General features: G+C 35.9%; 1 protein-coding gene across 3 annotated transcripts in view; it reads left to right on the top strand.

The window, feature by feature from the left end:
* Positions 1–17,543, top strand: part of ARMC4 (armadillo repeat containing 4) — a 141,271-nt gene that overhangs the window by 43,892 nt on the left and 79,836 nt on the right. For all 3 annotated transcript variants that reach the window (XM_032473528.1, XM_032473529.1, XM_032473530.1), the window contains exons 11-12: positions 772–1,014; positions 13,634–13,748. In XM_032473528.1, coding sequence (XP_032329419.1) covers positions 772–1,014; positions 13,634–13,748 — 358 coding nt within the window. The remainder of the gene's footprint in view (positions 1–771; positions 1,015–13,633; positions 13,749–17,543) is intronic.

Below are 17,543 nucleotides of genomic sequence, written 5' to 3'. Positions count from 1 at the left end.
TAATCTCCCTGTGCCAATGGGCTGTTTTGCATTTGGGCAGCCGTTTAAATGAGAAGCATCCCTGATATTTCCTGCAGAGACCTATCAAGGTGAGGGGATGAATATTCCATTGAGTCTTTAGAGATGGAAGTGGTTCCATTCTGACAAGATGAGTCGCCTAAATGCCAACTAACCAGCTGGTCCAGAAAAGTAGTCATTTTTCAAATACGATTTCATTGAATTTTAAAGCATGTATAAATTTTATGACCATTCGATTGATTTTAATCTCTGAAGCTGTCTTTTTGTGCATTTTTAGAGTTTGCACAGTTTACGATGGATGTTCTGGGGCAACTCTTCCCTGTCTCAGGCGGATGATTTTCTTTAACAGGAAACTTACATGTTCTATTTAACACAAAAATGGTTTATTTTGCTTTGTTCATGTAAAGTAGTCCCTGTAGCCTAGGGCAAAACCCTTAAAATTGTAGGACTGTTGACATTAAGATTTAAAAGAAGTTGTAGTTTTCCTAGAAGCTGTACGGTACGGTGCTTCAGGGCACAGATGGTTGGGTGTGGATGCTGGCTTCACTGCTGATCAAGCCTCAGATTAGCCTTTTGAAAATGGGGATTATAATATTATCTACATCACAGGGTTATTGTAAAGATTGAATGAACATATAGTCGGCATTTAGTAAATTTTAGCCATTGATGTTATCACTCGTTATTATCAGCTAACTTTATACTAAAAATAACACTGTCCATCTCTTTCCCTTCCTTCCCACCCTGTGAACTTAGATTCCGCAAATACAAAGCCATTGAAACTTTGGTGGGACTTTTAACTGACCAGCCGGAAGAAGTCCTTGTGAATGTGGTTGGTGCGTTGGGAGAGTGCTGCCAAGAACAGGAGAACAGAGTCATTATCCGGAAATGTGGCGGCATCCAACCACTGGTGAAACTCCTTGTTGGAACAAACCAAGCTCTGCTTGTCAATGTCACCAAAGCAGTCGGTGCTTGTGCAGTAGAGCCCGAAAGTATGATGTAAGTGGCCCCAGAAGCTGAAAGATTTTATTTGAGGGTGTTAGGGGAAACTCTTGGGGAGTCATGGAATAGTGTCACCTCTTAGAATTGGCATGCATGAGTGATGAAAGAGTAAAATGCGTTTACATACAAATGACCACAATCATGACTTACGGAGCCAAAATGTTCCCTTGGATGAGCTGGAGGGCTGAAGCTGGGGGACTTAACATACCCAGCAATCGATCAAAACAATGGAGGAATTAGCACTAGGGGAATCATCTATATGTTATAAACATTGATAACGATGATGTACTAGTACAACTGACAAAAAGAAAAAGGAAAGGGTGGATGAGTAGGTGTGTGAATTTTATCATCTTGCACATAAATAAATCAAAAGGTAGTATTTAAAACAGTATTTTTATCTATCTATCTATCTGTCTGTCTGTCTATCTATCTATCCATCCATCCATCCATCCATTCATCCATATCATCTCTCTCTCTTACCTAGCCATACATTCTTTTATCTGGTTATAGGTATAAAGAGATATCTGGGATAATTTATATTAGCTGTTAATGCTGGTTATTTCTGGATGGTAGGACTTGGGATCTTTTTTAGTTTCTTATTTGTATTTTCTATACAGTCTATATGATGAATATATATATACACATATATGTATATACGTCTCTATGTATACATATATATACACACACATATGTACACATAGAGATATGCACACACACATATATGTACATTATATGTATCTATGTGTATCACCTTTCAAGAATCAAAATTCTTGTTTAATACTTTGCACAATCTCATTTTATTCTGAATAGTATATAGTTGGTAAGAATATAGATTCTGGAACCAGAGCCTGGGATGCCAGTCTCACCACTTACTGACTATGTTTCCTTCAGCAAATTAAACTACTCGGTGCCTTAACTACCAAATGCATAAAATGGGGACGATCATGGTACCTGTGTCACTGGATTGTTGAAATGATTGAGTGAATTAATATACGTAAAGTGCTTACTATGTAATAGTGCTAGGTAAATACTGACTAGTGTTGTTCACATAGCAATACCTTTAATTAGTAGCAATTTAAACCAATAATACAAAAATACAAAGTTAAAGTCAGAGTATCGATGCTTACGTGTAGACGATTCCCTTCATCCTGTGTTTCTCTTATATCAAATTAATCATGTTATTTAACTTGGTACAAATTGAGAACAAGAGGCCCCTAAATGGTGACTAACTCACTTTAGACTCTCACCTGCAATCGGGGCTTTGAGGGTGCGGGACAGACATGTCAACAGGCAGTTATAACTCAGGCCTTTGTGTGCGATGCTAAGTTTGGATTTTGTTTTAAAGCTGATTGGAGGTTATTAAAGGGTTTTAAGTGTAACCCGAAACAGAGAAGCTTGTTCAGGGGATCACTGCAGGCCAGAGGTGAAGGCGGTTTAAACTAAGCCTATGGAGTACAAGGTACTAAAGAATACAGAAATCGACAGATGAAAGGCAGATAAAGGGAGAGAACCGATCAGCCAAGGTGAGTGACTGAGCACGAGCTGTGGAGAGGAAGGCGGAGTCATGGATGGAGTTTAGGTTTCTGATGGATATGGTACCACTTACGGATACCGGGAATTCAGCTGGAGCACAGGTGAAGGAAGAATGAACTTCACCAGGGGAGAAACAAAATCAATTTGTTCATCATGATATAGTCATTGTGTAACCCAGTCCCAGGCTCAGGGTAGGCACTCAACAAACGTTTAGTGTATAATACACGAATGATGAGGTCAGTTATGGTCGGGTACACGTTGAGGTTCTTATGGGACATCTCTGGGCTAATGACTCAAGGAGGCAATGGGATATTCATGTCTAAAGCTTAGGGTAAAATTTGGGTTGGGCATAGGCTATTACGAATATTTGGTAACTTGAGTGATGAATATATGTGAGACTGTGAGGAAAAGAAAGGAAAGTGAAAATTTAAAGGGCAAAACCAGAATCCTATTGAACCCGATCTTTCAGGGAGAATGACTGGACCAGAGAAGAGGTACCTGGAAAGAAACTGAGAGGAACAGCCAGAGAGTCATGAGGGGAAGTGGAAGAGTGTGTTACCGAAAACACAAAGGGAGGAGCGTGTTTAAGGAGAGAAAGTGGTCACAAGTGTCAAACTCTATGACGAAGCCTCGAAAGATAAAGACTAAACTGTTCTTTCTTGTGCAGCAAGGAGGTTGATGAATCCTTTTGTACATGTAAATATGGTTTTCCCACAAATGCTTTTATAAATGCACAAAGTCAGTTTCAGAAAACAGCGTTTTGAGTTTGGTGAGAATCCAAGCGGCATCGTATTTCAGACATGGCTATTATTGCTAGATCTGGAGGATTTATTGAGTCTTCGAGCTTTAAGTTAAATGGTAAGAAAATGACAAATACCCCTCCCCTGTATAATTCTTAAATAATTCATAAGTTAGGAAATTGTTTTAATAACTATCAGTTTTATGTTTTAATGATTTGTCCATGGCTCTGGCTAAACCTTAGATTGCATGTCAGGATAAACATATACACTCACAGCAGAGTTTTATTGACTTTGCATCATAGAATGCATGAACAATTCTCTTCCCTTATCTGTTTTTCAGTAAGGGAGTTCGAGATTTGCAGGTACTAACTACTATATATAAAATAGATAAACAACAAAGTACTACCGTACAGCACAGGGAACAATATTCAATACTTTGTAATAGCCTATAATGAAAAAGGATATGAAAAGGAATACATATGTATAACTGAATCACTATGCTCTACACCAGAGGTTAACACAACAATGTAAACCAAGTAATTAAAAAAAGAAAAGAAAATGTGAAATTGTCAACAACAAAAAAAACCCAAACAGAAACAAAAGAAACATCTTAATGATAACAGTTTGCCTACTGAATCAAAAGTGACTTTGAAAAAACCCAATGATTTCATAAAACTCTGTGACTTTTTTCAGTACTTCAGACTCCTGCTTTTAAAGACAATATAGGTTGTTTGCTGTTAATCATGCCCTCCCCTAGGACCTACAATGGAACAACTGGTATCCTGACATATTAGATTCATGAAAAAGTAGACTTATTCATTTCATGCTGAATTTTCTTTTCTTGTTGACTTTTAATGTCTATTTGATATGTACAGGCTTCATCTGGAGGTAATTTGCCTTCAGTTATATAAAGTTTTCTGCCATTATGCTGATTGTCAGCCACTGTGTTTGTCAATGGATTAAAATTCAATACTACTGAATTTTGTATATTAATTCTATACGCTGCTACCTAATGGTGTTCTCCTACTGTTGAGTTCATTTTATCGTTAATTGTCTAGCACAGCTGTTGATGTATTGCAGCACGTGGGCCAAATCCTGTTTTTGTAAATGAAGTTTTATTGGAACATACTCCTACTCACTCAATTTTATATTGTCTTCGTAGCTTTTATACAGAGGTGAGTAGTTGTGACCGAGGCTGAGTAACCTGCAAAGACTAACATACTTACTAGCTGGCCCTTTAAAGAAAAATTTGCTGAGCTCTGCTCTCAGATGGTGCAGAGGAAGTTTCTACTTTATAAATTCTTGTTCTTTAAATTGATTTCTCTTGGCTAATTTCATTAGCTAATCCCCTACTGCAATGCTGAATGGTAATGGAGCTAGTAGGCTTCTTTGCCTTGTTTCTGATTTTAGTGGAAATGCCTCTAGTGGTTTTTTTTTATTTAAATTAGGTAAAATAATGTCTTGAGGACTAAGGTATATATATTATATAATACTTTTTAAAATCTATTTTTATTCCTAATGAGTGTGTTTTTTAAAATCAGAAATAGGTGTAGAATTTTGTCAAAGGCCTTTTTAAGCATTTCTGGAGATTATGCCCCCCGTGCTCCATGATGACTTTTCCCTCATATTTATTAATAATGGTGAATGATATTTCCAGGCTTGCAAACATTGAACCAACTTTTACTCTGAGAATAAGTTTCAAAATTCATGCTGTTGAGCATTTTTTCATGTACCTTTTGGCTTTTTGCCTGTCTTCTTTGGAGAAATGTCTCCTCAGTTTATTTGCCCATTGGAAAAATTGAATTATTTGAGGTTTTTTGCCATTGAGTTATATGAATTCCTTATATTTTTTTGAATATTAACTTCTTATCAAATATATGGCTTATTTTCTCCTGTTGCACTGATTGCCTTTTCACTTTGTGGACTGCTTCCTTTTGCAGAAACACACGTGGACAGTACCCTAGTGAAGCTATTTTCCTGTAAATTCTCAAAGGACAGCATTAGTAGATATAAAGTCCTTGGTTCCCACTTTCTTTCTTGAATTAAAAAAAAAACAAAACCCGCTCCATGGATGGCTTACTCCACACTTTTTCTGGGAAAATTCTGATGTTAGTCTAATTCTTTTTCCTTTGTAAGCTGTTTGATCATTTTGCTTGGAGGCCTTGAGAATTTTTTCTTCATAATCTAATACTTTTACTAGGTTTATCTTAGCGTGGATTGCTAATCATTTGGTTAATCTGAAATATAGTTTATACAGGAAAAGCGAGATAAATGCCATTTTTTCCTTTTGAAAAGTCAAATTTCAGATATATGAGTTCTCAGGAACCCTAGCAAATGCCAGTAGTTATAATGAGGGTTGTTTTCTGGACTTATTCTGAACCTGTGGGTCTTCATTATTTACTTCAGCTTCTTTTTTTTTTTTTTATTTTGTAGGGGGGGAGATAATTAGATTTATTTATTTATTTATATTTTTTAGAGGAGGTAATGGGAATTGAACCCAGGACCTTGTGCATGCTAAGCATGTGCTCTATGACTTGAGCTATACCTTCCCACCATAGTTACTTCAGTTTCTACTGTTCTTTTATAAAAAGTGCCGGGCATGCATGATTCAAAACATGCTAAAATTCTAATGTCCTAAGTTTTTCATTACTTCAGAATAACCTTAAGCCTAAAGGTCAGCTTTCAAATATAAATGCCTGCCTATAAAAGAGTTTAATTTCATGTTCTTTAGAAGATAATCAGGGGGAAAAATGTTTCTATTAATATTCTATAAATGCCCTAAGAAATTTTACATAACAATTTGCCTAAATAATGTAGTAATTTCCTACAATTTATCCTATAAAATATTTTCCTTCCACACATTGTAAAACAAATATTTGCTGAATTGATTGTTACATGGTCTAGTGTTATGTGATCATATAATGAAAAGACTCTTTTTTATAAAACATATACACAAGGATAGAATTAAAACTTACCACAGAATCTGTAACTCTAAATTTCCTGTCTTCTGTGGTTTAAACATAATTATGTTACATTTACATAGTTTTTTTTTTTAACATTGGGTTTATTTGTTCTTTTTTAAAAGGGAAAAAAAAGTAAAGCTATGCTTGTTTGCATACAGAAGAGATTTAGTCTCTCTGTGGCTGCCCCAAAATTTCATTTACCCCAAAACCAGTCTTTGTGACCTTTTAGGGTTTACATAAGACATGAAACAAATATATGTTTTACATATTTGTATCAATAAGAACATTTTTCCTTCCTTTAAAAAAATTTTTTTGTGTTACTCATTTTTCATATGGATACTTTTAGAAGCATATGGATTCAACTGAGATACTAAAATGCCAAATGAAAAGTAATTGTGTGAATCATTTAATCTTTTGAATCTTAGTTTTCTCATTATAAAACAAGCTCTGGGAATGTTTCATTTGAGGATTATGTGGATTTTTATTTATCCCTATTATATATCTCATCCGGCCAGTTGTGATGTATGCTTAGTTTAATAGCTGAATAAATTAGCTATTCAGTATTATTTCCTGTGAGAGAGTGTGTGTATGTGTATTTACAATGAAATTAAAAACACATTTTAAAACCTTTCAATTTGTGAAATATAATATACATAAAGGAAAGTGCATAATGTAAAGGCACACATGAGTGAGTTATTGAAAAGGGAAGACTCTGTAACTGCCACCCAAGTCAAGAAGTAGAATATTGTCATTACCCTTAAAACTCCCTGGCTGCCCCTCCTTGTCACAGCCCACCCAGCATCCGTCCGTCTCTCTCCGCATGGAGAGAGCCCCTCTCCTCCCTTGTATAGTAATTCCTATCTTGCTTTGTTTTCATCATTTTATATTTGAGAATGTCTCCCCATAAAGTATGGTTTAGTTTTATTTCTATTTGGAAGCACATGGAAACAAATAGTATGTGTTTGTTTTTGTCTGACTTTTTTTGTTGTTATTCAAAATTACAGGTTACTTTGACAATCACTTGGTTAGATGCGTTTTAACAATTGTATACACTCGTGTAACCACCAGTCAAAAGAAGATATAAAACATGTCCTTCACCCAAGAAAGTGTCCTCCTGCTATCTTCCAGCCCGTCCCCACTCCCACCCTAAGCACCCACTTTCTGACCTCCATCACTAAGACTAGTTTTGCCTATTCTGGGGGTGCAGTATCTGAGTCATAGGGTAGAAATTTATCAACTTTATTAGAAACTGCCAAATAGTACGCAATAGTGGGTGTACAATTTTACGAGTTCCCATCAGTGCCAACGTTTAATGTTGCTCTTTAAAAAAAAATTAGTCCTTCTAATAGGATAAAATAGTATGTCGTTGTAGACTTCATTTGTATTTCCCTGATAACTAATGATGTTGAATAACTTTTCATCTGCTTATCTCACACGTGTGTATTATTATGTAGTCTATTCAAGTCTTTTGTTCATTTTAAATTTGAATTGTTTGTCTTTTTTTTAGGCAGTTTGAAGAGGTTCTTTGCATATTCTGGACACTAACCTATTCTTAGAATTATGTGCTGTGGAATAATTTTTCCCAGTCAGTACTAAGGCTGTCTTTTGAACAGAAACTCTTTTTTAAGAGCCAGTAATATTTTATATTTTAAAATTTATTTTAAATTGTTTTTAGAGTTTAGTTTAAGTATAGTTGACTTAGAATGTCGTGTTAGTTTCAGGTGTACAGCAAAGTGATTCAGTTATGTGTGTGTGTGTGTATGTGTGTGTATGTTCTTTTTCAGATTCTTTTCAATTATAGGTTATTCCAAGATATTGAATATAATTCTCTGTGCTATATCTAGTTTATGTATAGTGTGCATCTGTTAATCCCAAACTCCTAATTCATCCCTCCTGTTTCCTCCTTTTGTAACCATAAGTTTATTTTCTATGTCTGTGAGGCTATTTTGAGCAGAAAAATTTTAATTTTATGAAATTAAATTTATCAGTATTTCCTTCATGGCTAGTGTTCTTGTGTACTATATATCTCAAACCAGTTTTTAACTATGGTGTGACAAGTGCTCAAACCCTGCCATGCTTCTTGCAGCCCCCAAATATGCTGATCATCTCATGACTCAGCTCTGCCTGAGACACCTCTCTTTGCTGCCCACTCACCTTCCTGGCCTGCAGACTCCTTATTCACTTGCCTTAGTCTATAAACATATAATTTAGATACTCCTGATGAAGTTGAGATAGGGATTTAAATTGACAATTAAAATGTGGATTTCTTACAATATTCTGTCACTAGTGTATGGGAAATCTTTGTTGCCTAAATTAGAACCAGTTATTTCATAGAACACATAGGGTATCAATGCAAGTTTATTTAAACCCAAATATACTAGATTGTCTTTTCTACCTCTACTGTAACATGGTACCCGTGCACTCAAGTGCGGCTGTGTGCCTGGATAAAATCAGAACGTTGTGGCTCAATAATTTATAATATATTTCTAGTATGTACGAGTAACTTGATAGTACACTCTAAATGAAATGTCTAAATACTCTAAATCTTGACTTAGCCTAATTACTGTATATAGATAGAACCACAGCTCAATCTAAGGTTATCTGCATATTTATCAACTTTGGGGATGAAGCTATTATTAATTGCATATCTGCTTGTAACTATGTTGGGTATCTCACTAATGATGGGTCAGTACATCCTGATTTTAACAGCTTAGGGAGCCCAAGCTTTAGGAGATTGAATATTCGCCCAACACCGAGGTTGTAAGTGGTGGCCCTGGCATTTGCGTGCATGCTGTACAAGGATCTAGTCTATGTTCTTTCTGTGATACCAGGATACACACTTAGGCACCGATTACTCTTCAACTGATTCCTATTTTGTTATCTTGAGGAGTACCTACTTAATAACGATCATAACCACTCCAAATACAGGTATAAATGTAACTTTATCCAATAATAAATTTAAATGTTGATTATTTAGGGAAAGAGTTTATTTTACTACTCCAAATATTTGGGGGTACTTACAGTTACATCGGACCATTTTATTCTTCTTCTGTGTCCAAGGGTGGGTGTCTTTGTCATACGGTGACCATCCATATTAGCATTTGCAGTGGTTCATTTTACTCTCTGCTTTGGTTGAACCTTCCCTCACCTGCCTTTAATGCACTTGTCTCAACCATGTGCATTTTTTTCGTAAAGGGAAGAAAAGATAAAGTCTCTCTTATTTGCTTATAGAATTAACACATTATACAGCATTGGTTAAGGAGCTTTATCTGCTTTCTCGTTGCATGATGAGCATGTGTGAGTAGATGTCCTCTAGGCCAACACCGGAATCTGATGAATGTCATGATGACTGAGCAACTTTCACGTAATGCTTAAGAATGGCTAGTTCTCCCTGCCAAGGACCGCACTAGGTACTGGAACACTTCCCTGCAGCTGGCTCCCCAACCCCTGCAGGGTTACTGCTCAGATGACAGCTTCACTGACACTCTTCCCGTGCACCCTCCACCTCCACCCCACCACCCAGTGTCCCCCTTCTCTGTCTTATTTTTCTCCAGTCACTTATCGACATTTCATATACTACGCAGATTTCTCCTTCATTCTTTGTCTCTTCCCAAAAGAACATGAGCTCCAAGAGAGCAAGGATTTCCATTTGCTTTCAAGATAGTAAAATTCTCACTGCCTCAAAAATTGCTGGACCCATGATATGTGCTCTCAATATTTACTGTATCAATGCATTATTTTTCTGAGGGAAAGTTTTGAGAGCTTTCCTATAACATTGTTTACACAACTGTAAAAGGCTAGACTAGCGTTCTACTTTACCAAGACCAGGAAATTCTGGGACACACATGAAATACTGCTGCATTCACATCTTTTCTCCTAATTTGGTCTCCCATGGCCTCTTTAAAAGAATATGTGAAGATAAACATAAAAACTTTGAGAATTTTTATAAAAAAAGTAAAATTCTTTTCCAATCATAGTTTTTCACAGGCATCATTAATTCTGACACCCATTTATACTTCCATTTTTACTGAATTGCCAACTTGGTTTCCAAACCTATAGCTTTCAGTTGCATCTTATAAGGTGGCTTAAGAACATTACATTCTTTTAGGCTAAACACATTTAGTTTGAGCCACTGTCAGATGATAGTATTTTTCAGCATAATTATCAGCAAATATGGTGAAATTTTTAGAAAAGGTGCAAAACTATGGTTTCAAAATAGATGTATTGGCATTGCCATTAAGAAATTCTGCAAACTTAGCCATGCCGGCTTTGTGGATGCAAACTGTCCACATTTATTCATATATGTGGCCTCAACACACAGGCAAGCCAGCCAGACTCCTTAACAATCCTGGCAAGCATTAATATAACAAAAGAAACTGAGAACCATAACAAGCAGCTGTGTCTTTTTTGGTTTGTTTGGGTGTTTTGTGTTTTTTTAAATAGCCAGACTATGAATATGTATTCATCTTTCAAGAACCGGTCTTTTGTCAGTGGCACAGTTTGATTCCTATGATAAAGTTGAAGATTTTGAAAACATATAATTCAGTTTTGTTTTCATAATGTCAAAGAGCTAATGTAAAATTCTATCGATAATAAAAACGGGAAGAACTATTGCCCTGCTGGAAATGAATTCAGAGCAGGATCTAATCAAATTAAAGAACTGTACAAAAGGAGATAGACCCATTGAAAATGGACAGTGGTGTAATTAATCTCACGTATAAGCCCATCACGGTATATGCAAAAATTAATAAAGTTGTAAAGATCTATGAAAATGCACGTTCAACTTAGAGGCAACTACAAGTGAAAATTTACTGGTTAGATTTTGAATTTGAACATTTACTTCCAAGTATGAAATTAAAATTAATGTGTGTTGGGAAAGATTTTTGATTCATCGGGAAAGGAGTAAGCAAAGGCTGTCTTGTTTTGATTAGTTAACAAAAATTATTCTGACCAGAGGCTCTTAGGAACAAAACTTTGTATTTCCCCAGGAGCAATGATTCAGTATTTACCAATTCACTGTTTGCAGTGATTTGCTAGAACATAACTACCCCAGGGGACAAGAATTAACTGTATCTGTCATTTCTGTATTCTTAGCACGAAGGGTTTAGTAGATGGCCAAAGAGTTTTATGAGCAAACATCTGAATGTAGGAATAAACCAGCTCACTGGAAATGGTCAATGCTGGTTTCAGGAACTGGGGCTTTAACACCATGGAGGCAGTGGGAAGCTGCTGGAAGCTTTTTCTCCTGGGAGTGATCTTTCAGTTGTGAACTGTTCACTAGGCGTTGATTGAACATGCTCAGTGGTGTGATGCACAGAATGAATGTCCCTGGGGCCCTGCTCCCAAGGAGATGTTTTAGAAGCTCTAAAAACTCCTTTAGTAAGATTAATTTCACAGGAATTTTAAGGATGGATTGGAATTGAGAGAAACTGAAGACACAAAACCAAGTTAGGCAGTATGGTAGCAATCCTGCTATGAGGCGGTAAAGACCAGGACTTGGAGCTGGCAGGGAGAACAGAGAAATAGGGGAGAGATACCTGAGTTACTCGAAGTAAAAATCCACAGTGTATGACTCGATACAGAGGTGTGGGGACAAAATTAAACTCTGAAGTCTGCTACCCCTGACTTTGTCAGTTCCTCTGTTTGCACATGTTCCTCAAAAATGTTTTCCTCATTCAAAGTTATTACTCTGTACTGTGCTGTGTCTTTTAAGACATCTGTAATGGGGTCACAATCCTTGTTCATTATAACTAAGCGAAGGGATTGCCTAGGGTTTGGGGTGAGGGTCAAGGACAAGACATCTAGTTTTGCAATGAATAGTGACTTTTTATAGTTAATTGTGAAATTTTGGTGGTGGGGGGGAGTTCAGAGTTGAATTATCACCCTTTTTAATGGAAAATGCATGTCATCCAAATGACTTCCACTCTAATGACAAGTTATATCCAGCACTGAAGAGCTAAATATTACTAATGCAAATATTATTGCCACACTGGTGAGGGAGCAGGACAGATCATCATTCACTATTGTTCATTGAGAAACCGCATGTGAAAAAATACATAAATGGATTTCCATTAATTATGTTTCAGAGGCAAATGTAAACCAGTAAGTTTTTATAAGTTTGTAAATACTTCATTGTGAAGTATTCAGTATCTTTCTTTGTACTTTCTATAAATTGAGAAATAAAACCTTATTTTCCTTCCACATGATAGTGATAGAAAGCTTTAGGTTTTGAAAGCTGTTTATTAAACTTTGGGTTAAAATACTTTCTCAATGCATTTTTTTTTATCTTTTAAAGAGACAGTTTATATCTTACTAAAAGCTATTTGCATTACCAATTGTTTTATAAGGTTATGCAAAACTTATATCCAACTTGGAACCTTTGGAGCAATACATTTTTTTGCTGGCAAACTCATCTCAGATCATCAAGAAATGTAGTTTTTAATGTCAGTTTTCAGGAAGAAACTTGAATGCAATCTAAGCTTGTAGTATTTGTTCTATCTGTGGCTAAATACTACACGTATTTAACTTGAGGTTAAAAATCAAAGGAATTTTGATGTTCTTTATCTTTTTTCATCTACTCTGAGTTTAACATGTCTTTCTGAACAAAGCCATGTTTGTAAAGGATATTAAGTTCTGTTTGGCCTCCTTCTCAACTGCAAGTACTCGGTGGACCTTAATGTGAGGTTATACTCCCTGGACTGATTGATATATAAACAGAAGACAGATGGTGTAGAGATGACTCTGATGATAATTCGTTTTTCAGCCAGTCAAGAAGATATTTTGATTACAGTGTGTTTAAGTAATTATAACACAGTCTGCAGTGTTAGTCTTGCTGGGAAGGGAGCACATGGAAAACAAGTTACGTGTTATGCATGCCCAACAAAGGATGCACTGTGGTGTAATGATTTTAATTCCTAATGCTAGATTAGGACTGGAGGAGTTTAAAATATGTCATACAGTACGGTAAGTCAGTTAAACACAGACCAAATAAAAAAGTTAACTGCACAGTTTTGAGGCATAAATATTTGTTTTGGAAAGTATTTAGATATTACTATATGAATAAAACCAGTATTTTTATATTTAGGTAACAGTCTGTGTATAGCTAATTAAAAATTACATGATGATTTTAAGTTTATGTGAATCATGATTATCATGGAAAGCAAGTTCCATGAGTTTAAAACTGAAATCAGAGAGCTGACAATTTAACAGCATGTTATGTCCCTGGTGTTGTCAGTTTTTTTTTTTTTTTAAATCTTTAAGCCAAATGTCAAAAGGAGAAAAAATAATTAGAATTGTAAATTGTAAATAGATACGCCATTTAAATTTTTATTTTCATGTACCAATTACAGTTTATACTTCTGTTTTTTGGTTTCACAATAGGATAATTGATTCCTTAGATGGAGTTCGTTTGTTGTGGTCCCTGCTGAAAAATCCTCACCCAGAAGTGAAGGCCAGTGCAGCCTGGGCCCTCTGTCCCTGCATCCAGAATGCGAAGGTAAGAACAGACTGCAAACAATCTGCTCTAGAATCTCTAACACCACACTGAATCATGTCGCCACAAGTCATTCATTGCTTTTGACTTCTTTTTGGTCAGCTTTATCTGGGGGGAACAAGAGTGCTGAACATTTGTGCCAAAATAATTTTTGAGCAGTGCCTTTTCCTGGTCAGTTTTTAAATGTCAAATGGAATGAGGCTAAGCTGGCACTGCTTCCCCAGTTCTACTGGCTGGAACCCCAGGGAAATTGAGGTGAAGGCAAGCTGACTGTTCTTATCTCTCGGGTGAAAATAAAATTGTCTGTGTCACTGCTACTTTCAGAAGCCCAGGATCACTTCTATCTTATTTACAGTGTAAATTCCTACAATGAAATTTCACTAAGTTCTTCGTTACCTTGAAAAAGTCACATAATTTCATGAATCCCACTTTTCTCACCCATCAATAGAGACTGGCTATAAAATCTATGGATAAAATTTTTACACACCAAAAGACTCAACTGGAAGTTTCTGAAGTCTTAGCTCTTCATTGGTAAATGTTACTATTTTCTTTAACGATCTCTTTTTGTTATCTTCACTTAAAATTTTTTTTCTACAGGTTTAGAGATTTCCCTTTAAGAACCTTGTTGCTAGAGGTATTTCTCTTGAGTTTTTTTTTTTTTTTATTATTATTGAAGTACAGTCAATTACAATTACAATGTGTCCATCTGTGGTGTACTGCACAACGTCCCAGCGCTGCGCACACACACACACACACACACACACACGCTCACCTTCACACCATCGTCCATCAAAGGTTATTATAAGATATTGAGCATAGTTCCCTGTGCTATACAAAAGAAACTTTCTTTTCTCTCGAGTATTTTTATCTAAAGCATTTAATTCCTATAACAAATTTAACATGCCTCTAAATATCTTCCTAAATATTTGTGACCAGAAGTAATCTTTTGTAAAAAGTGAATTGTGATATATACTAATAGTAGAGGAAACCTATTACAAACTGGTTAATGGAACCATTTTTTTTATAACAAGAGAAAAGGAAAAATAAAAACACCTCCAATGTCAACCTACAGGAAAATGGACAACAGGATGATAGTACAGTCATAACATGTCGCACAATGCAGCAGTGAAGAATGAATGTATTGCAGCAGTGTGTTCCTCAGTATTGATACATCTCACAAACATATTGAGCAAAATAAAAACAAGTTTCTGAGGCAGAAATACAATATAGTTCCTATTATATAAGGTCCAGAGAAACTTTTTAAATGCCAAATATAAATGATATTATTTAGGAAGCAAGAAAGAAGTCTACTGGAGCAAGATTGCAACACATCCTTCAAGAATATCCCTATCAGTTACTTGAACTAATCAGCCCAGTCCTTCATTCATACATATGAACAACTGAGGATCACCAAGTGCTTCTGGAAGGCTAATGGTGTTAGAGGCAAGCCAAGACTAACAAGCAGAACTAACTTCAGAGGAAACAGATAACATAAAGAACAGAAGGTAACACTAAATTTTTAAAATTAATATCCTCAGACTGACCCAGTGGGGACCACTATGCCCCAAAATTCTAAAATAAAAAAGAAATATTCACAGATTAAGAAAGGGCTTTTGAAAATTAAAAACATATTTGTCAAAACAATGACTGTAATAAAAGAGACAAATACTAGGTTATGTATGAATCTAGGATATGACTGATTATCTGGAAGATAAAGTCTAGTAAATAACTTAAAATGTAAAGTAAAAGTAAAAAGAAAATAGAACTTAAAAACATACCAAAAGAAAGAGGGCAATTGGAAGGAGGAAACAGTCATTTTAAAAAAAGGGGTGGAGTGGTTTCTGTAAGCTGAAGAGTTGAACAAAAATTCTAGTTTTCAGATTTAAAAGATCCACTTAGTCCCAAGCAGAAAAAACAAAGGTATCTATATCTAAATACAATTTCAATTTTGGTGTTTCCAGAAATTAAAGGAAAGGGAACAGCTAGATAAGAACAAGAATCACTCCAATATTAGATTTAACATCATTCACAACAGATTCTGAAGGAAAATGGAACAACGGCTTCACTGTCTTCGGAGGAAAAGATGTTTTATCCTGGAATTCTCTACCCTGCAAAGCTAGCGTTCCAGTGAGCGTCGAGTAAGGACAGAATAAAGACATTGTTCTTTTAGAAATGTCAGAAATGCGCCTTTTCTGAAAAAACAAAAACAAAAAACTTTAGAATTTTTTCCAGCAAAACAAAAGGTTCTAAGAAAGAGAACAACATGAGTTATAGAAGCAATGATGAACAAATAAATCATTAGACTTTATAAGTAAAAATGAATTTGTGTTGATAATATGGCTTTCAGATTTTATCAAGTTAATAAGAAAGAATTTCTTTAAAAGTAATGGCATAAAATAAAAGCAGATAGTATTATAAGAGTAACAGTCTGAATCTAAACTACCAGATGATTCAAAGCATGTTAGGTAGTGGAAGGTAATAGGTGAAAACATACTGTAAGTCTTTACTTCCCTGGAGAAGGATGTTAGAGATACTGGTTCAGTCATCATTGAAAATATGAAATTAAATAGAGCATTTAATATTATCATTGTTGAGATACCATTGTGTTTACATAACACTTCTACTTACTGCTCTTATTATGTATAAATTATGTCCTTTATTCTTATGGACTTCAAATCTAAATCTGACTATTTATCTATTTCTGCCCTTAAGAGATGTTCCAATATTCTTACATTAATTATTCTTGCCCAGGATTCTGTCCTGGATATCCAACTGGTCTCATCTGCTAGCAATCTAAACCGAACTACACTCAAACTTTAAAAACAACCCAATCTGTCAATCTTTTGGCCCTTGGCTCCAAGGGTTAGATTGGATCCAAGCCTCCTTAAGAAGCTCCTATTGGTACCATTTCTCTTGAACCACACCTGCCCCCTGCCTGCTCTCCACTCCCACCAACTTAGTGTCTTTGAACTCTTCTCAAGAAGAAGAAACTTCACTCCCTTTCTTAGCACTCCTGGGGGAAAGACAGATCCATGAAGCTCTCTGCTTGTTCACTTCCCTTACTAAGAACTTCTGTATGTGTTATCACTTGGACAACATGAACATCTGAAGAGTTTTGAACGAGGAAGTGACAAAAGCTGGCTGACTAATTAGAACATGTGTGAGGGGGTGATTAATTCAGCTATACAGTGATTCAGATGAAAGTAATTAGAATCTGCCCTAATACAGGGGCAGCGTCTGTAAAGAAGAAGAGGCAATATAAGATAACTGGGGAACAGAACTGGAAATTGGGGAGTTACTGGATGCTGGCTGTGAGAAGGAGGTTGAGGGAGAGTTTGAATTTTTGTTTTTGTATTTTAACTTTGACAACTAAGAATTAATAACCTTTACCACACACGGGAAGTACATGATTTTGGGAAAAGATGGGGGATTTACTTTCATCTACATAGAGATGTGCAGTCACTTAAATCTATGAATCAGGGTGTCAGGAGGGAATTTGGGGCCGAAAGTCACCAGCATGTGGGAGGGAGCTGAGGTTCTAAGGGCTAGATGCAACACAGAGGGCATGGAGCTAAAAGAGAAGGCCAATGATGACAGAAAGTCACAGAGGAAGACCTAGGAGTGATGAAGTAATCAAGAGAGGGTGGTTTCAAGAAAGCCAAGAAAGAAAACAAACTCGAGAAAGAAGAAGAGTGTTCATTTGCTCCTAAGAGGTCATTTACCTTTGAAAGCTGAAAAGATCACATTAAATATGGAAATTAGGGGGTCATTGGTTATAGATATTTCAACCAAGAGGTG

The sequence above is a fragment of the Camelus ferus genome, chromosome 35 (assembly GCF_009834535.1).
Source record: "Camelus ferus isolate YT-003-E chromosome 35, BCGSAC_Cfer_1.0, whole genome shotgun sequence".
Classification (NCBI taxonomy): domain Eukaryota; kingdom Metazoa; phylum Chordata; class Mammalia; order Artiodactyla; family Camelidae; genus Camelus; species Camelus ferus.
This window is presented reverse-complemented; position numbering and strand designations above follow the sequence as displayed.